Source organism: Geospiza fortis, unplaced genomic scaffold (assembly GCF_000277835.1).
Source record: "Geospiza fortis unplaced genomic scaffold, GeoFor_1.0 scaffold201, whole genome shotgun sequence".
Classification (NCBI taxonomy): Eukaryota; Metazoa; Chordata; class Aves; order Passeriformes; family Thraupidae; genus Geospiza; species Geospiza fortis.
In genome coordinates this window covers 739,106-760,315 of record NW_005054440.1, presented here as the reverse complement: position 1 = coordinate 760,315, position 21,210 = coordinate 739,106, and the positions used below count along the sequence as shown (strand labels likewise).

Sequence of the window (21,210 nt, the reverse complement as noted above, 5' to 3'; positions counted from 1 at the left end):
TGCAGCCTCCAGGCCAGGGGAAAGGAAGGAAAAAAAAATATGCTTACGCTAGCAAAAACTAATCTAGTAAAAGCAAGAATGTGATGTTCTGGCCTGTACCACAGCCGCATGCTCTGGAGAGAGGCTTTGAATAAAACCCATGAATAAAAACCAAGACTCCCTGCCCCTCCCCTGATTTATCTTAAAGCTCCAGTAGCCATTTCTGGGAATAAGGCAGATGATTAAGGAATAGAGTATCATTGAAAAATCACCCCAACACAATTGTCCAGCAACACATCTTTTGTTATTGGCTCATATATCGCATGCATCAAAAAATTGTCTTCAGTGATCTTCAGGAATTTCCTGGACTATGTGTGCTGGGCCATGTTGTCCTACAAATACCAAGATTGTTGAAGTCCCCAGGAAAACCTATGATGGTGTGGATATTGCCAGCTGTCCATAGAAAGCCTCATCAACTTCCTTCTGCTCATCAGATGGCCTACAAGTAAGCACCCCACAACAGTATCACCCATATTAGCCTGTCTCTTAATTCTCACCCATAAACTGTCAACTCATTTCTTTGCCCCTGAATAGAGCTTGATACAATTCAGTTGCTTTCTTATATGAAGAACAACTCCACCACCTTGTCTCTCTGACCTGTCCTTTCTAAAAAATCCACAGCCATGCGTGAAATTATTCCAGTCATGTGAGCTATCCTACCATATCTCTAATTGCAGTGAGGTGATGGCCTTGCAACTACACATAGATTTCCAGTTCTTGTTTATTCCCCATGCTGCTGTGTGTGTACAGGCAACTTCAGACAGGTAATCAAACATCCAGATTCCCTAGATAGAGCGTAACAGGATTCATTGTAACCATGAACACCCTTGATGTCATTAGCCCCGTGATTCTCATCTTGAGAAGCAGTCAAGGAACATCTGTTGATGCACTGGTTGACATGACCTCGTCCCTAGAAAAAAGCATTAGAATAATCATAGCTACTTAGGACCCTACCCCTGAGTCCTGTAGTCTAAAGTCCATCTCACCAAATTGGCCAGTATGCTGCCTAAGATTCTCTTGCCCTTTTTTTAGCAGGGGGGTCTCATTCCTCCCTAACAGGCCACAATCATTCAAGGAAAACCCATTGTTATAAAAGCCAAAACCTTGATCGTGGCCAGGAAGCCAGATGTTGAGCTGCACAGTGTGGCTGCTTTTGGCTGTCCCTGTTTCTGTGACCAGGAAGATATATGAGAAGATGACTTGGGCACTAGTGTTCATCACTTATCTTGCCAGCACTTCATAGTCTTCTGTGATCCTGCATATTTTTTGGCTTGTGGTAGCATTTGTACCCATGTGAGAGAGGAATACTGGGCTGTGGTCCATGTTCTTGACAAATTGGGCGACTCTTGGCAGCGTCATGGATCTTTGTCCCTGATAGGCAGCATTGCCTCTTGTAACTCTTGATTGGGCTGGTAGATTGTGTCTTAGGGACCCTAAGACAGTCACCTGCCACAATTACTCAGATTTTCTTCTTACTGTAGTGACTGTAGTGCTGCTGGTCTGGATGTTCCTTGTTGGACTTGCTAATGGACTGTTCTGGTGTGGATGTTGGAGGCTAGAGGTTGGACTTGAGCTCTGTATTTGTGGGTCACCAGGATCTAAGGTGTCTCACACTCAGTGATGTCTATTGTAGGTGTATGGTTTTGAAGCCATTTCTCTGTCACCGTTTCAGTCCCTCTAACACTGCCTGCTGTAATTTTGTACCTTCAGCAGCAGTTGATCAAACTATGCACATTTCATGCAGGTACAAGCCTTTTCTCCAGTAGAAATATCTGTGCATCCATTGCAAACTGCCACCTGTACTCTTGTCTCTTTCTTTACCAGTTCCCTCAGTGGATGTGTCAGTTGTACTTTTCTGGGACTGTCTCAGTAGACACACTTGTTTTGATTCTGAGACAAGTGCCCACCATTATGGCAGACAGAGCACTTAGCTCTTACCTGAGGCATGGACCTACCTGCGCATTGCAGCCCTCTCCCTGCTGCACCACATCTTTTTGATGCCCCATGTTCTGGTCACTCATGCTCCCTAAAGCTGATTAATCTCCCACCCTGCTCCTCGTAATGTTCACTCCGCTCCTGACTGGTTAGTGAGAGCTTCTGGGTCCTGAAAGGTTTTGGGCTGCTTTTCAGGTGTTCCTGAGCTCAAGAAACCTCTGGAGAGCTTGATTTCACCCCCAAAACTTACTTCGGTTGCTGTTGCTGCCCTCCTGACTGAGAATGGCTGTATAGTCCAACTGCCTGTCCAGTACCAATAAGTTAAAGCATGTTATTGAGGACATTGTTCATATGCCCTGAAACACTGACAGGCTGAGGATGTTGACCACTCCTCTAGGAAAACCATTCTAGTGTTTGACCATTTTCTTGGTAAGGAAATGCTTCCTGATGTCCATTGTGAACCTACTCTGGCACAACTTTGAACTATTCCATTAATTACATTTCTGGATCCCAGGGACATGCACACTAACTTGGATTCCTTTGAAAACACTGTAGAGTGGTCTTGATTGGAGAACAGGGTCTTTTGGAATTCTCTAGCTATTTGCATTCATTTGCCTTAAGATGCTGGCTGCAGATCTAGAACACTGTTGTCATATGTTGTCATAATTTACTACAGTGAAAGATCTTCGAGCTGGTATGTCAGCTTGATGCCTTTGACCTTCTCAGCTCAGGTTCTGTGCAGCATTGCATTCGACCTAATAAAAGTGTGCTGCTTCCTATTTCAACTAATTAATTCGGTCACATGGTGAATATATCTCTTGCATTCTGAGTTTGAAATGCTATGGCAAAGGTTTGTTGCAATGATAGTCTCAACTGAATCTCTGAGTCTGTGCTTGGTATGACTTGTGTTCAGCAGAGTGTAAACTCTAGCCTGCAATCAGATAAGTATTCAGGAAATCCAAGTGTCCGATCCTGTGTCCTTTGCAGTGTCCTCACTCTGTCACACAACTTTATCAAAATACAGTGATGCTGTAGGGCATAGTCTTGTTAGAAAAAGATACTTACAGACCATTTCAGTAACTGTCTTTCTTGAGACTTCCTGCCATTTAGGTAAGTTTTGGCAGGAAATCATATTGGAAACTAGAGATACATTGACACTAAGAATATCAGGATTCTGAAAATGAAGAATGCTTTTCAGTCCCCTGTCTTTGTGTTCAACAGACTATGTATGGTGGGACTTACTCATTTAAAAGTCAAGGGATTCTCAGAAATTGTTTTTCTGTCCGTATCTGTTTTGTGAAAAATTCTCTTACTTTTTAGGAAATGTTAGATACCTGCTTAGTCTTTTATGTAGATAACTATTTTACTTTCCTTGACCTGGCTACACTTAATTGTATTTAATTTCTGAAGTTTATGTTAAGGATTGCTCTTAAAGCTCCTGGGTTTTGGTAGCCCGAGTTATCCCTCCACTTGAGAAACTCATGCATTAAACACTTCAAACAAGTTCAAACATGTATCTTTTTCAAGTATACAGAGACTGAAACTACATTATACACATCTCTTTTTTTCTCCTTTATTTTCTGTTTTGCAGGTAGAAAAAATAACTGGCCACCTCTCCCTGAGAATTTTCCTGTAGGTCCTTGTTTTTACCAGGATTTTTCAGTAGACATTCCTGTAGAATTCCAGAAGACAGTAAAGATTATGTACTATTTGTGGATGTGTAAGTATTTTCTTTTGAAGAAAAATAAAATGCCTGTTCAAGCTTGGTAATATACACCTGCTATTTTGGCTTTTGGAGCATCTGTAATGAAGAATTATTTTAAATCTAGAAGCCAAATATTGAAGCAAAATTTTATGTTAACTTCTGTTTTAAAAGTATTGAATTACATCATAAAAGCTTCCACAGAAGAAAAGGAGGATTATCCTGGGGCAATTTGGTTCTAATTTATTGCAATTGTCTGGTTAAAGTTTCTCCAGTTGTAAAATGAACTTTGACCATTTATTAACTTAGAAATAATTCTACTGGTTTTAAAATCAGCTTACATGTTAAGGAATAAATCTCACAATTAGTGTTAATAGACTTTTGAGTCCAAGATGTAGAATACCCATTTACTTTAATATACATAATTTTATATAGTTTAATATAGCTTTCATCTATAGCAAAGGCTTAATATCGTTTTACCCTATTTTAAGAAATAGTGTCAATTAGCTGAAGAATCAGTCCGTGTTAAAGCTATCCTTTGTAGGCAAAGAATGCTCTACACCATCTTTGTAGGATTTATTTTGTCCTCACTGGGGGTCTGTGTTTTCACTGCAGAAATGCTGGGTTAAAGAAGTGTGCAGATGCCATACTTGTTTCTTCTGCCTTGTCCACTGTGATTGATACAAGCCTAATAAATACTCTGACTCTGACAAAATTGTAAGATTTGGATACTTTGATGCCTTTAATATATTTTCAGCCTTCCTAAGAAAATGGGGATTTCAGATGTTTTCTGAACTTTTTTTTGTAGCTTAAGATGTAGTTAGGAAATCTCCATAATTTTACACATTACTCTGATGGTCTTATTGCTGTGATTGAACCACGTAATTGAAACACATGAAATGAGCAGGCAGCACTGAATCAAATCAATTCCACTTCATCATAATCTACTGCTTTCTATATTCATTGCTAGATCATTAATCTTCAGATAAGCAACTATAGAGCGTATGACTGGTCACTCTCATAAAATTGACAGATAATTGAGATGTATATGAAATCTAAGGTGAAATACTCAAAATTTCAGGATGGTTACCAATTCTGGCCATTTGCAGGACTGAGTTCTGAAAGTGCATATGCTTCAAATATGTGGTGAAGTTGAGCAGTTAGAGTTGGAATATTAATAATCTTCTTAATTTTCCTTTTTATGGTAACAAGTAAATAAGCAATATTATATTATTTCAAAATACATAGGACCTGTGCTTTTATACTGACATGACTGTCTTCTAGGTAGGCTGAGGTTTCAACCAAGTTTTCTTGCGTTCTTTTTTCTTTAGCTGTAGTGCTCTCTGATTTACATGTGTTACTAAGGAAGGCAGGAATAGGGCATAATAAAGGAAAAAAAAGAAAACTAAAATCTATTTCACAGTTAAAAAAGAAAGATAAAAAAGATTGGGTGTAGAACCCCATCCCTTAGGGCTGGCTGTTGAATTGGGTCTTTTGGTTCCTGGGATTGCATCTATGTGCTTTGGCTAATTTCTCATTGACTGCTTATCCTCTGAGGAGGTATTTATTCCCATGGTAGACCTGCTGCTGCTTGCCTCTTTTTTTTCCTCTTCCAAAACTTCCTATGTCTTGTAAGCTCTAGGGGTTCTGTGAACATAATCACATTTGGATAAATTGAGTACTACATTCTCAGCACTTTATAAAGCAGTCCTTTTCCTTTGTAGGAGCCCTGGGAACAAGCTTACTAGTTTAGTTCTCTGTATTTCCACCATTAGTATTAATTTGACATCATCATTCTTGGTTTTTATGTCTCTGAGGAAACTTCTTTACCTGTTTAAGATCCATATGCTCTTCCTTTCATGAGAAAACAAGCCTGTTTGTATCCCTATTTCATTAACTCATCCCTCTTTTCTCCTTTTGTATCAGAAGTCAGAGTTTTCTAATTCATTGATGTGTTTTATCTTTGCACATTTTTTCCCCAGGGGAGAGACTTTTTTTTTTTCCAAGAGACTGAGTGCTCACATGTTTTTGTGAACTATAACAATCAATTAGCAATGACTTTGCACAGTTGCCATTGGAGCTTTTCTGTTCTGTCTTGGCAGTGTGGCCATTGGTGCTTTAAGGGCTTGCACATGAAAATGACAGTTTTCCTAGCTCATTAGCACTGTTTAGATCTTTTTGTGCTATTATTGTGTCAAGTACAATGTCTCTTGACTTGTGCTAACAGTCAAGAACAGACTCAAAAGCATGTTTTCAAGCTGCTCTCCCAAGGCTGATAGCATGTGCCAAATAAACACCACTTTGATTTTGAAAGAATATTTCTTATTTGAAGTTACAAATGGAAGAGATTCTGGTAGAAAAATAATACACTGAAGTGGCAACTTTTTTCTCTTTCTGTTCAGGAGATTTTAATCTCATCCTCTGTCTGAGGATATGAGAGATGGTGTGTGCATATATGTATATCAGTCTGTGTAGATATTTGTTCTGCCTGTCCCTGAGAACCTCCAATGATAGACACTTCACAAACTCCCTCCGAGCCTGTTCTAATGCGTTGCTGACTTTAAGAATTAGAAGATGTTTATTGGTATATTAATTTAATTCTCCCCTCCTGTGTTTGATCTTTCATGTTCTATCCACTCTTGCTGTGGAAAATACATTTATGCCCATTAGTCATCTCCTTTTGCCTTACTTAGCATATTTCACTCAGCCTTTCCTTGTGGGTGATGTTTTCTCAAGGTTTGACTGGTTGCTGTCATACAAATTCACTGTTATTCATCAGGAAATTTTTAAAATGTACCTTCACATTTTATATAGCACATGTTTATGTGCTGATCCAAGGCTATTTAATGGTTATGTTATCTGTTTTAGAATCTATTTTTTCCCTATGGAAGATCTTCCTCTTTTTTGTAAGGCATATTAGCACATCTCTCCCAGGTAAGCAGAACAGACTAAGAAGAAAAGCCTAAACAACATCTGAAGCTCCTTGGTGCTCCCAGGTTATGTGTGATCAAACTTCACTAGCCCAGTCCTCACTTGTGAGTTGCCTTGTCGTTTCGAAACTCTCCATTCTTCAGGCATCCCATTTGCCTGTAGGCAGTTCCAGTCCAGAGGGACAGTCATGTGTCCTAATGTGGACTTAAGTTTCCTGAAAGTATAATCAATGAAACATTACTGAAATTAAGCTTAGTACAAAAATTTGTTTTCATATGGTCTCAAATGGAATAGCAAAATCATCTCAATAATGTACATGCCAAATATCTTCAGTACAACTTGTGATCTTTTTTTAATTTACAACTCACTTTCAGACATTTATGGATGAAAAAGTGTAGTTAATTAAGACAAGGAATATATCTAAAGGAGAACTCTTCTGTTCAGGGAAGTTGTAAATTATTAATATTTATTAAACTAATGTATTTTTCCAATGTTGACTCTTATTCTGGCATGAACACCTTTTTTTTCAACTTCAGCTGCTTCCACACACAAACTAGGAGAAGGCTTCCATCAATCACACAGAGTACACTATTGTTATAGCTGTGAGGCTGTCATACAGAAATTGCATGTTGCAGACTTCTCACGAAGCCTTAGGTGATTTCAGCTCCCAGGTGGTCATTATTTTCTAATAGCTTGTGTTATGGTTTAATTTGCTGAGACAAGTAGGTGGAAGGTACTTTATAACTGGTACCCTGAACCTACAAACACATGTCTGTTCATATAAGAGTTTAAGCTTGCCTCCCTTTAGTGAAGGCATTGGCTCAAAGGATAAATGATTCTCTGTATCTTGCAGCAGGCAAGTGAATGGCAAGCACAGTGAAGTGAGAATTTTCAGTCAAGTCTTCTGTTTTCCTTTATTGCTTGCTAATACTTGTTTTCTACTGCTGAGACTCTGTTGCTGTAGTGAAGCCAGACCCCTGTGTTGCTGGTTTCAGTATCAGTAGTGGGTGTGTTGCTTCCCCCTTTTCTGCACTGATGATACTCTTTTAAAACTTGTCCTGTTACCATAATTGTAGTTATTAAAAGAAAGTAATTTTGTAAAGTTCAGTTTCCACCAGAATTTGAATGTTTCTAGTAACATAGGGGTCTCCATGTGTTCCAGTATTGAGTAGAAAAAGAGAGAATACCCCTTTCTTGTATGTATCAAAGGAAAGCAGGAACTGGGATTTGTATAGTTTCCTTTGCTTTATGAGGCATAAACACACAAATTCAGAAAGGAGTTGGTTTGCCTACCCCTTGGGGCAGTGCTAAGATAGGTAGGCGCAATAACTGCCTTTTTTTTTGAAGAACAAAGTATTTTGATTCTGGCAACTCTTACTGGAAAATATGATTTATCTGAGGAAATGTTTTCACTTTCATCAGTCTTCCATGCAATGATCTGTGCATCTTGCTTTTAAGTTTTTCCCCACTGTGTTGATTTAGAGCTCAAGTCATAATTAAGACAACAACAAAGTGTTTCAGGATTCCCTTTTTCAGAATCTTTAGTATCTTGCCTGTTCTGTTAACCTTGCTATTCAGAAGAATGCCTAAAATGTTGCTCTGAACTTAAATAAAATCATTGCTGTCAGGAGCAGTTTGTGCAGTTATAAATACCCTACTTTATCCTGATCCGCAAGGAAAGAAATTGTTCTCTGAGGCAGCAAAATCCTTCCTGAATCACTGGTTATTGCTGAACAAAGAGAAAAATTCCTGTTCATCTTTGAAGTCTAGCAGAACTAAATTCTGTGCCAGATAGCATGAAGGTAGTAGTTGTAATGTTTCTTAATATTGCCTTATTCTGTTCTAAGAAATAAACTTAATTAAAATAAAATGTAAAGTCATAATGCAAATGCATTTTTTTAGTAGAAATTGAATAGTTACTGTGTAACAAGGTCTGCCAGTGAGAAAATTATACTATTGAGCTAACAACAGACCACCAAAAAAGGCAGGTGTTCTAAGACCAGTGTCCTAAGAAATATTTGAATATACAAAATACATTAAAACATCTAGGACAGCTTCTTGCAGACCATGTTTTACTGAAGAACATTCTTAGTAAGTGGGGTATTTGTTTTATTATATGGAAGACAAAGAGCTTTCTGTTGAAAGACTATTTGGGAAATTGTTGTTTTCAAATTTGAATGTGTAGAGCGTCCATTTTGTGATGCACTTTGTCATTTTTAAGCTTTCTCAAAAAATATTCAGGGGTCTCATAAATATTTGTATTCAGTTACTACTGTAGAAAAAAAAATCAATTATTGCATCTAGAAACGTCTTTTTTCTTAATTTAATGTTTGAAAGTGTTTTATTTTTATGACGAGATATTTTCCATTGCTAGGTAGGTGATGGTACTTGAATTTTCATGTTGAGTCCTCTTACTTGTGAATACAGGGTTTACCTGAAATTTAGAAAACTATAAAAATCAATTTATTGCAGAAGGCCTTGAGATGGTATTGGTATTGTCTACATGCTGATGTTTTGTTTAAAATGCTGTTTTCTTTAAATGTTTAAAATGTTTAAAAGTTCGGGTATAACTTTAGCAGTTGTAATAATTTATTGTTTAAACATAACCTAATTAATACGATTTTGCTTTTGCTTCCACAGTCCATACAGTGACACTGTTTCTTAATATCTTTGGATGTTTGGCCTGGTTTTACGTTGATGCTACACGAGGGGTTGATTTTGGATTGAGTATTCTCTGGTTCTTGCTTTTTACCCCTTGTTCTTTTGTCTGCTGGTACAGACCACTTTATGGAGCTTTCAGGTAACAACTTCAACTTGACTTAGTATATTTAAAAACTTGTCAAAATGCATTAACATTCCACAATTTGCTTGATTATCATGATGATAATCCTTTAAAGTGCTTTCATTAGAAACAAAGAGTATGTTTGCCATTAATTCAGTTGTTGAATTTGAAATACAGATGCCAATAGTTAGTAATACCGTGGAATATCCTTTAAAGTATTTACCGTTTTTACCACAGGCAAAATATTTGTCCGAAATCCTTAACTTTGTTGAAGTTAATAAGGGCTGGTAACAGTTGCAAACATATTCTCTTTCAATAAATCTCTGTTTCTACAATCCAAGAATTTGAGCAGATTAGTAGTAAATAGTGTCTTAATTTTTTTCCTTCCTGAATGAACTTCATGAACAGCTACTCTTAAAATCTTGTATTTTTGTTATTTTAAGTGATAGACATCTACAGTATCTCTAATTGAAATAGCCTAAGACTCTTAAGAATTAGTAGAGCAGGTATATATTAAACAACTGGTATTTTTCCTGGTTTTAGCAATCTTTGCAAACTACAGAAGCATAAGGTGTGTGATTAAGAAGAGAATGGCGTGTTTGCATGCAAAATTAAACTTTTTCTTAGTGGAGATCAGCATGTAGAGATTTCAAGTCCTGTACTCATGAAGTTTTGGGTTGTTTTTTTTTTTTTACATTGAAGCGATTCAGGATGTTCTCAGTTGAAATACCCTTATTCCTGCATTAAAAGATTGATGGCCAGAAGTTGGAATTAACTGTAACATTTAGACTACAGGAAGTGTTTCTTTTTGCTAACCAAGGAGGTATTGCTATACCCACAAATCTTCGAGGAATCATATAGTTTAACTTGCATTTCTTGTCTAATAAATCCATATATTTTCTTAGAAAAAATTGGTTGGTTGAGGAAGGAAAACTCGACTTGCATATTCAACTTTCAGTCAGTTGCTTAGCTGAAAATGAAATAGTTATTGAACTGAACTGGTTGTACAGAAATTACAAACTCCCTTCTGCAGGAAGAGCTGTTAGGACAAAATCTCTTTTTGTGACTTAACTAAATGATTTCTACTTTCTTAAGAACTCTAGTAGGAAGCATTTTATATAGCCAATAGTTTTGACAGTAGTAAGTTGAGTCTTCATTGAAATTTTGCCTGTACATTTATATTTGGCTCGGTTTTTGAAATTTGTTTTCAGTCTTTGTAAGGCTGGCATTTTAGTAATTTACCAGGAAATGTATTTTGTACATTTTACTTTAAAATAACAGCTGCTTCAGTATTCTGGTGTGCCATGTGTTTCAGTAATTCCATATGAGATCTTCTTTCCTTTCACAAGTTAAATATTCTCTTCCCATCCTGCTGTCACTGTTAACTTCACTCTGAAAGTGGAGCAGAATGCAAACTTAAATGGTTAGTTGAAGGGCCCTGCTCTGGGCTGAACAGAACTATTCTCATCTTTCTTAGAGAGGCAGGTGGCAAAATCACTATATTAAAGAAGAAAGAGCAGTTCTTGTAAATAAACACTCTAAAAAACCACAGAATTGCTGATACTTCAGGTCACTTGATAAATGAAAGTACTTTTTGTCTAGTTAATGCAGTAAAAACTTAGATTGGTACTACAGAATATTAATAAAAATAATGAATTTTCTGTCTGCTTTAATCTTTTTTTCCCCACCTCTTTCAGGAGTGACAGTTCATTCAGGTTCTTTGTGTTCTTCTTTGTATATATCTGTCAGTTTGCTGTACATGTACTTCAAGCTGCAGGATTTCAAAGATGGGGAAACTGGTGAGTACTCTGTTTGCCCTCTTCAAGTAAGAGTGTTTGTCTTACAGACAGTACAAACTCAGTGTTGTACTGTCTGTGAGACAAACACTCTTATTTGAAGTAACAACTGCAATACAGTCTGTATTTTCAAAGGAAAAATATTGTGTTCTCTAGAATGTTATATTTAATTCTCAAAAGAAAGCATTTTTGGAGTGCTCTTGACTAGGAGAAGTGGGTGAAATGTATCCAAAGAATGTGAGGTACTTCTGTTACTGGGCTACTTAAAATTTTATCCTTCAATTTAAACCACTTTGAACTTACTCTTTCATACACTACCTCCTCTATTTTGGTGGTGTAAGGAGTTATTACTCATTCTGTATTTAAGGTAAAAAGGAAAGCAAAAATTTAGACATCCATAATATATTGTTTGCATATTTTTCGTATTATTATGTATTTCTAATTATATTTATATACTTGCTTCTTATTGAGAAATTTATGGCTAAAATTTGTAGAACGACTTAACAAGGCATTTGGGTGAATATTGGATATTATTTGAAAAGTACATTGGTTAGAGCCACATCCATATTCTACAATAAATTGCTCTTTCTTTTAAATGCTTGCAAATATATAAGCTTTTACATGAAGCTTGTATATATATTATCTTTTATTTGAGTCTTTGAGGTCTAGTATGTAGATTTTACAAGGAGAAACTATGGGGAATCAGTCACTGTCCTTGAAATAAAGGAATTAACTAAAAGCAAGGTTGTAGTAGCCAGCCGGTAACATGAAGAGTCATGAGTGGCAGTGCTGTAGTTGGGTAATGACACTTCCCTCCATCAGTGCTTTTTGCTGGAAACCTCCAGATATATGAAAGGCAGACAAAACAGTACTGCTTTAGAATTGTTATCTAAGGAAAGAGCATGCTTTTTTTTCCTTTGGAATCCTCTATTGCTTATTCATCCAAGTCTGGGAAGTGTGCTTTTAAGCATTCTTGGGGAAGGAGTACTGAAATTAGCTAGATAATCAGAAAAACCAGAAAATCCTAAATACAGTTCAGATTTTGGGGATTTGTGGTAGATTATAGTGGGATACAGTGGATATCAAAGCAGTGTGAAGCAGGTAGGGGACAGTTTTAAGGTTTGGATTTACATAATTTTTTGCTAGGGGCTTTTTGTGTTGTTTTTTTTTTATTATGTGGAAAAATCTTATTCATCTTAATGCATAGGTTTTGTTCATAAGGCAGCTTGCTTTTTAAATTTTCAGGTCTGAAACTGTTGGTGCCTGTTGGTGTTTCAATTTTGAACAATGGGGAGATGCTTGAAGTAGATACTTCTAGAGCAGTTTTTTTCTATTAGTTCATCTGATGCTCTCTACTTCAAAAAAAATTATATTTACCTCAGTTGAGAAAGCATCACTGTGTGGATACAATTAAATGAGTCTTCCTATAGAAGCTGTGTATGTGTGGTATTCTGTTCTGTATTTATAGAAGTTAGAAACTATCTTTTTAGGGATATTTTCTCATCTATGAATTCATGTAGTCTTGAATCAATCTGAAATGACAGTTGAGAAGCAGCTTTCTAATTTCTCCACAGTTTTGCTCAAGGACAATAATATTTACAACAACTTTTCATACAGTTTCACTGCATTTTCTGGGGAAAAAATGGAAATTAAACTTAAAAAGTATATAATAGAACCAGAATATGCTTATGTAAAATTCCCATTATTTTTCTTTAAAAATACTCAAAATGGTTAAGAACCAGGAGGTTATGAAATTTTCTTTGGTGAAGGTATCTGATTAAATGGTTCATGGCTGTACTAGTAAACTTTGTTATTTCTCCTTCCTTCAGTGGGTGGATTTCATCTCTTACTGGACTTAATAAGAGTATTCCTGTTGGCATTATGATGATAATCATAGCTGCACTTTTCACAGCGTCTGCTGTTATCTCACTAGTTATGTTTAAGAAGGTAAGTTACGTATTATTCCCCTCTTTTGTTTCCTACATTTGATTTGGATTTTGCTTTCTGTCTTGAGAGAGGTACTCTTTCACAAAGTAGTGGGGATTAAATTACATTCTTCAAAGTGAGCCTTGCCATTAACACTTGTACAGTTTTGCATATACTGTTGTGGAGGTACAAAATGTTGTTTGTACAATGCAGGTATTTTCTGCAAATGGGGAATGATAGCTCTGAATTAGAGAACCTGAGAGGTAACCCCACCACAAAGGAGTACGTGAAAGCACTGGACACTATGATTGTAGCTGTACATGCCGGGTTGTCTATCAGGCACAGAGAAGTGTGACTGAAATGATTGCTAAGTTACAGCTCTTACCAAAATCATTCCCATTAAAATCAATAGAAGAGAGAGATGCTTAGCACCTCAGAAAAGGGTTTTTATTTCTCTTTCTCCGTTTTTTAATATTTTATTGCCAGCTAATGGTGCAGGAGCATGAAAACTCAAGGAAATAAACTCTTTCTCTATGGTTACTTCTGGTGAATTTCCACCCAGAATATTTAAGTATTGATACTGATGCGGTAGTAAGTCATTGAGATAAATGTAACTGAGAATTCTGATGATGATGTCCTGGCTGGATTCCAGTAATTCAACCTCAGTTACAGTTAGGTTTAAGGATTTTACACATGCATAAGTTCTTTTGACCTCTTCACAGTAAACTAGAAATTATACATGTGTGCCTGGAGATGTCTTTTCTTGTCTTCTGTAGAAATACTTTATAGATGAGAAGAAACAAACAAGACAAAAGTATGGTGGAATATGTTTTTACACTTTCCTTATCAAAGATTCTTTCAGAAAATCTGCATATTCATATATGACTTGGTTTATCTTTATGGATGAGAAGTAGTCACATTTATAACAGAGAAAAAAGTTACATTAATTTTCTTGCTACACTGGAATGAAAATGTCTTCATAGTATTATTTAACAACCTTTTTGTGATTTAACTGAGTCAAAAATAGCATTTGAATTTCAATACTTAGATAATTGAAAGTTAATCAGATTTTTTTGTCAGGTTTTGTTGGTTTTTATTTTGTTATATGCCATACTGTTAAGAGTGTTTGTAAGTCATATTGTTTATTCCTCTGGTTATTAAGCAGAGCTATTGGTCTTCACACCAGTTCTGCAAATATGTAACTGTGTAATAACGATATTTTGAAATTTTTAATATTCATTCAGAGTGTTGCTTACTCTTGTAACCAATCACAGTAACTAAAATGTTTCTACATATTGTTGTAAAGAAAAATTCACCAAATATACATCACACATTTTAGTGACCATGATAAGACCCCTCTGAACTTGCAGATAATTACAGGTAACACCCACAGTCAAATTGTGTGTGCTGCAGGACAATGAAAAATTCAAAAGTTTGTGGGGAAAAATTCCATGTTCTCATCTCTGTATTCACAGAGCATGAACAAATCACATTTCCCCACCTCACAGCTCTGCTTTGCATTGAGACTTTGCTGTTGCTCTGCTAAGAAATGGGAAGCGTGGCACCACTTTCTCAGTGCTTTTCCCCTCTGTAGGTGCACGGGCTGTACCGCACGACTGGTGCGAGCTTTGAGAAGGCGCAGCAGGAGTTTGCCACGGGAGTGATGTCCAACAAAACTGTACAAACTGCTGCGGCCAACGCCGCCTCAACAGCGGCCACCAGCGCGGCCCAGAACGCCTTCAAGGGTAACCGGATGTAGAGGAACAAAGTCACCCTGGTTCTCCTCAACTGTTCTTTATTTCCCAGTCACTTACTGTATTGCCTAAATGCCTACATCAAAATTCACACAGCATGTTTGTTTCTTCTACAGCTGTGCATGGGTTAAATGGGAAATGGTTGGTTTATTTTATTATGAATTTATTTATTTTAAGAAGAAAACCAATTTTTCCCTTTCTTTAACATGTTGAATTCTGCAGTGTAAAGCTTTACATATTTTATGGAGGATAAATAATTTCAACAATTGGCCTGAGAATGAATTCTGGTATATAATGATCAAATCAATGTAAGAATCTGGAAGGTTTTTTAGCAATTCACACCAGGTTTTTTTTTAAGTTCAGGAAAGCAGTTTGGATTAATTATTTTTCTTTGCAAGAACTGATTTCCCTATTTCTGCCATAAGAAGTGGGGTAATAAGTGGTCAGTAAGCAGTGACTGAGAGATGTAGTTAGGTTTGACTATTGTTTTTGCACTTTCAGCAGCTGCTGGGGGTCAAATACAAGTAAGGCAGAGAGTATAAATTCTTTTCTTGTTTGGTTTTGTTTTCTTTTTATAAGGTAAGTCTTTTGATATAAACCTGTAAGTTTGCATGAATACTGTTGAGTTACCTGATCTTGTTTAAGTAGTGTTTTGGTCCAGAATTTATCTGTGCCATTTTATAGCATTTGTTTGTATGTATTTCCATGGAGTATTCTCTACCTGTGAGAAATTATTATGGGGCATAAACATTCTCTGTAATAGAATAGTTCAGTCTAAGGAAGTTAACTGGTGATTTCAAGCACAGAGCTAAATGATTATATATTTGCTATTTTTAACTTCAGTATTCACATATCCCCTGTCCCTCTTCTATGTGCTGTGGTATTTTTGTTTTATTTGGGATTTTTTTTTGTTAGTTTTTGTTTGGATTTTTTTCAAGTATAGATTTATGTTTAACAGTGGTACTAAATCTCTATCCTGGACAGTCACTCTGTTTACTGCCTGTCCAAAACACTATATATACAGTACTTAATTTTCTAACAGGTATATTGTCTAAAACCAGGCTCTTGCAGCAATGACATTTAACAGATACTTGAATGAATTTTAATATTAACACAGCCATCTCTGTGATGTGATTTAAGCTATAGGAAAAAAGCTTTTAAACTATTTTGATTTGGCAAAGGGAGAGATAAAACTTTATCTTTATTAAAGTTAGATTTTAACTCATTGAATTGGAAGCCTAAGAGGTTAGATTGATGCTGTGAAACTAACAATCCATAATGGTACACATACTATCACAATATTCTAGAATATAATACAGTCAGGATTTGGTATAGTATACTAGAGTTTCTCTGCTTTGAAGACCTTACATTTGGATTGCCTCATGAGACTTACATACAATACTTACACAGTTTTTCAAACTCTTCCAGAAAATGGAAAAATGACATCCCATAACCTGTGTAAGTACACACCATGGCTGAAATTAATTCAGCTCTTAAGGTGAATCATAACACAGCATAAAGTTCTGAGGCCCCTCCACATTCTGAAAATGGACTGAATTTCAGTACACTGTATTCTGTTTCAATACACTGTATTCATAATAACGAAGCTCATTTAAAAAAATACTCCCCTAGCTTAATCCCTGAATCAGTAATATAGTGGTAGCATGAATTCTCCTATTAGTCTCCTTTCATTTACTAAATTCTTTAAACCACACTTGAATTTGAAAAAGTGTCATAGTTTCACCTATGCTGAAGTTCACATTAATGAATATACTTGCTTAAATATTCTATCTAACAAGGCTGTTAAAATGTCATAATAGTGGACGTGCTAACATTGAACTTAAATTTGTGTGGAATGTTTTTTAAGCTTTCCAGATTAAAGTCACTGTTCTCTGCTGAGATTGGGGGACCATCATTCTAGAAGCTATATATCAAGATTGTTCTTTTCATATTTTAAACTTGAGGGTTGTATCTAGGAGCTCTGCTATGGATTACTTTTAAATCTAAATTTAGGGAAGTCTTTTGGTATCTCTTGGATTGGAATCCTAGGGACATCATCCTTACAATTTAACTGAAGTTGAAGATTGCGTAATAGCATAGATTACCAGAAAAAAACAGCAAACATATTAGGAATAAAGCCTGAATTTGATAGGTAGATTTTTTTTCTCAAATGTTTGAAGGGTCTTTGAGAAAACATATGTAATGTTCTGTGTATAAGAATTGTTGATTTGTAATATCATGGGTTGAATGTACAGATTTAAGCTTTCTGAGTGAAATTCAGGGTTGTGTCACGTGTGAATTCTTTAAACCAGAAATCTGTGACACTTTGCAACCCAAAAGGGAGGAAAAAGTTTGTTTAGCTTTGATAACAGAAAGCTAAAATTGTTAAAAATATTTTATATCTAACAAAATTTAGATTTTACAATCTCTTATTAATCAGAGTATGGCGCCCACTTGAGTTGTCTTTTTGTAGTATTGTGACAGAGTACAAGGTATGAAGTTTAAACACTGGAATGTCAGTAGTCTTTGATTTGTAATTTAGGAGTTTTTATTTATCTGAGGATGTTTGTATATTTTGTAAATTACTAATACTGTTCAGCCATCTTGGTGAATGTCATGGTTCTGTACAAATGCACTTCTTCTGTCCCTCTGTTGCATGTCTGGGTAGTTCAGAAGTTTTGTATATTTATTGTATTAACACAGTGTCATAGAACAAAAAAATACTTTTTCCTAGGTGTTCGCTCTGTATAGTTTTGACCAATAATGGGGATTTTTCTTCTAACAGTCAGGGTCATGTGCAGGGAGGATGATCTATGTAAAAGTCTGACTTGCTTTTTATAATTCTGTATATAGATGCTGTATTTCTGCTGAAATGGTGAAGCAAAATGTCCACTATCAATAAATCTGGTTATAGAGAATTAGTCTACTCAACTGTTACGAAGAAAATTCTTAAAATACTTGCAGTTTACCTTCTTGTGCTGTAAACTCACAAGGGTTAAAATTAAACATGCTCTGTCATGACTGAATGGAATTCTACAGGTATTGACTCTTAAAACATTATTGAAAGTAAAATGAAGTTGCTGAAAAAAGCTTTGCCTTGGTAGTATTTATTTTCCTAATTTCTGCCAGTGAATCAACATTTCTGTGTTACTGCGGTCCTGCTCTTTTTTTTTTTTAGTCACTAGCACAATCTGTTGATTTTTTGTTCGTGTAATGTCAGTTGCAGCACCTGCTCTCTAGTACTCACCTTACTACTGGGTTTCCTCTGAAGGGCTGAGTGACTTCATCATCAACTGTGATGTAGGTAAGTTTGCAAATTATATTCCTGCAGTGATGCATTGAACGGTGCTCTGAGGTCTGGTCAGGATTATTTTGGGAGATGGCAGACGTATGTTTTTGAAGATGCTTTTACATGCATGCATCAGTCAGTATTGACATTCTTCATCCACTTGATCTTTGTAATTTACAGATCTAGAATGGCAGTGTCAGCAGACTGAAGGAAGAGGTTTTGTACTTTCTTGTAAATGTAAGCATGGTTGTGCCATATGATCCAGTCATGTTTTATGTTTAGAATTATTACACATAATATAGTGTTATTACACATAGCATAGTGCTCTGGTTTGCTTAGGTTACTTTCCTCAAGAATGTAAGCATGGACTTGGAAAAGCATGCACACATTGAGAGAAAAGCATGGGTTAAGAGAACTGTAATTAAAAATACTCAGTGATACTTCTGGGGAAGTATTTCTGCTAAGTAAAAAGCACACACCTGGAATATTCTGGTTATTAATCTGTACTATGGCACAGTAGGTCAGATAATTAATTAGGTTTTACATTAAAACATGTATGAATTAGTTTGTACATTTTTTCTACAAATTAATTTTATGTCTGCAAGTAGCTTTTATTTTCATAATTAGAAAAATCAGGAAGATTGACAAAGGCAGTAGTGCAGATCTAGCTCAGCAGCAAAAGCCAGTGAAACTTTATACAAGGATTAAACTAGGTATGATGTCACATGATACTGAGGGGAAAAGAAGAAAGGCATTGATAAGGATGTGTAACTTGTGGCTCATGCTGCCATACATTTTGTTCTGGAAAAAAAAAATTCCAGCAGTTTAATGGAAGAATATACTGCTCAACTAAAATAATGCATTTTGTTGGATGAAAATGATTACATGGAACAGTTGTGGCTTCAATACAGTCTCTCAATACACTTGGAGCTTCCTGTTGACTAAGTAATGATTGTATGTGTATATATATATATATATATATATAAAAAAATAAGTGTACTGTCCCGCTTTTGGTGAGTGCTCCTTCATGTTCCTGTTACATTACACTCAGTTATGAAGGAAAATACTTCAGTACAGAGGAGCTGCTTTTTATAGCATTGAGAATACCAGGTTTTATGTCATATCCATGATTTAAGAAGGGAAACCTCCAGCTGGAGAGATGGGAAGTATTTGGGACTGATTTTTATTAATAGAGTTCGAGGCTGTATTAGTAAAAACAAGGCTGGTGCAGGCCTGGAAGACAGGCTGGCCGCAGTTACTTGTGACTCTGCACTCGGCTTTTCTGCTCTGTGACCCTGTACAGCTGGAGTTGGGTAGGCAACACTGGCTGGGGCCCAGACCACTTTACAGAACAGCTGCCTCTGACCACTGCTGCCTCTGTGGCATCAGCTGCTCTGCCACTGCTCCAGCTGGCAATGCTGCCAGTAGATTTTATCATGTTTCTAGCCCTATTAAAGAGTTGTGTACATCTGAGCTGTAGTCATTGTACACATGCCAAAGCATGGTTGCTGTTTTTTAGTGCAGAAGTGTTGTCTTTGCTGTGCCTGTATTTTTTAGAAGAATGCATGATGTTCTTTTTAGAGGAGGGCATGATGTTTTTAAAGAAAAAATACATATCCTGCATTGGGCAGTGGGGTGACACTTTTTGTCCAGGGTAAGAGAACAACCGGAGGTAGTCAGAATACAGAATCACAGAATCAATTAGGATAGAAAAGACCTAAATACTCCTGAGATCATTGACCCCAGCCTAAGACCGATGTGATTAAATCTGGCATTCTTTCTCTTTTACCTTGGTCAGACCAAGTTACTGATGCCACCATATCTGAGTGATACCTTAAGCCAGTTACAGATACTGATTCCTACGCTCCCAGAATTTCACTGATAGTAAGATATTCCAAGTAAAAGGCATTTGTTTGAAAACAAGCTTTCAGTGAACTGCAGAACAAGACAACATCTTTATATTCCTGTCACTCTGATAATAGACATCCACTTTGTGATTGCTTCACTATTCTAATCCCAGCTGGAGCTTGGAGAACAAGTTATAAGAATACGGAAATGTGTAACAATACACACAACTGTAGACTTGAACTCTGTGCTACTGCCAACTCCGTTAACTTTACTGAAAAAGGAAGGTAATATTTTTAGCTGTTCAGATCAGTACTTCATAATTTCTTTAAGCAGTGTTTTATATTTGGAGACTAAGTGCTCTATCTCTACCTGTTTTGAAATTCATAAATTGATGGTGGTAGTGGTGCATTCAGTGGCATCTATCCCCTAACTTCTGGACTATAGGTTTCTAGATGTTCCAACCTGTAACTAAGAGCTACTTCTCTGAAGTTTAGGAACTATTGGAAGTGTAATTAAACTACACATGAATAATTATATATAAATTTAATAGAAGTGGACCATTGCAACTGACAAATAAGTGACATGCTGACTTTTCTTTAAACTACTGAAAGCCTTGCTCCTGGTTCTGCTATAGATTGGCTTTGTAACACTTTCTCTTGTGTTTGTCACTTCACAGCTGAAAGCTAAAACACTGTGGCAAACATAATTTTAAAAATCTGTGTATGATGAAGCAATACTTATTTTAGATCTGTTACTACCTTTTTTCATGAAAAAGGAAATGCAGTGCTTTAGTTGCAAAATGAAACACAGTTTGTCAGAGCTATATTCAATTAGAAAGTCTCTTTAATGCAATTGTATTGTATAACACATAGTTACAATTTCAGATCACATACTTCTGATAAGTAAGCAATAGTAAGTGTTTAAGTCAGATGGGAATCTGAAATACATCATTGGACTGGGATCTTAAATGCTATTAAAGCTACAATCAAAGCTCAGATTGGCTCAATTTGTCCAATATGCTTGTATTAAGGTAGTCAGACTCCTGTTAAAAGTTAAAAAACTCAAATTTAATTGAAATTTAGGTTAAAAAGAAGACATTAGGTACATCATTCATGCTAACAAATGTACATAGTGGTGAGTCAAGAACAGAAAAACAGTACCACAAATAAACCATGGCTCAAAACCTACTCTAGCTGGATCACTGCAGC

At 36.1% G+C, this 21,210-nt stretch overlaps 1 protein-coding gene and 1 pseudogene across 2 annotated transcripts in view; one reads left to right on the top strand and one right to left on the bottom strand.

Moving 5' to 3' along the window:
* The window catches only part of SCAMP1 (secretory carrier membrane protein 1), a 44,697-nt gene extending 26,743 nt beyond the window's left edge, over positions 1 to 17,954 (top strand). The window contains exons 5-9 of one of the 2 annotated variants that reach the window (XM_005427276.2): positions 3,566 to 3,694; positions 9,248 to 9,407; positions 11,087 to 11,188; positions 13,015 to 13,132; positions 14,706 to 17,954. In XM_005427276.2, the coding sequence (XP_005427333.1) occupies positions 3,566 to 3,694; positions 9,248 to 9,407; positions 11,087 to 11,188; positions 13,015 to 13,132; positions 14,706 to 14,870 (674 nt within the window). In that variant the 3' untranslated portion in view covers positions 14,871 to 17,954. The remainder of the gene's footprint in view (positions 1 to 3,565; positions 3,695 to 9,247; positions 9,408 to 11,086; positions 11,189 to 13,014; positions 13,133 to 14,705) is intronic. The other variant, XM_031062181.1, reaches the window with a different exon arrangement.
* Positions 17,955 to 20,827: 2,873 nt separating this feature from the next.
* Positions 20,828 to 21,210, bottom strand: part of LOC102045091 — a 4,935-nt pseudogene continuing 4,552 nt past the window's right edge.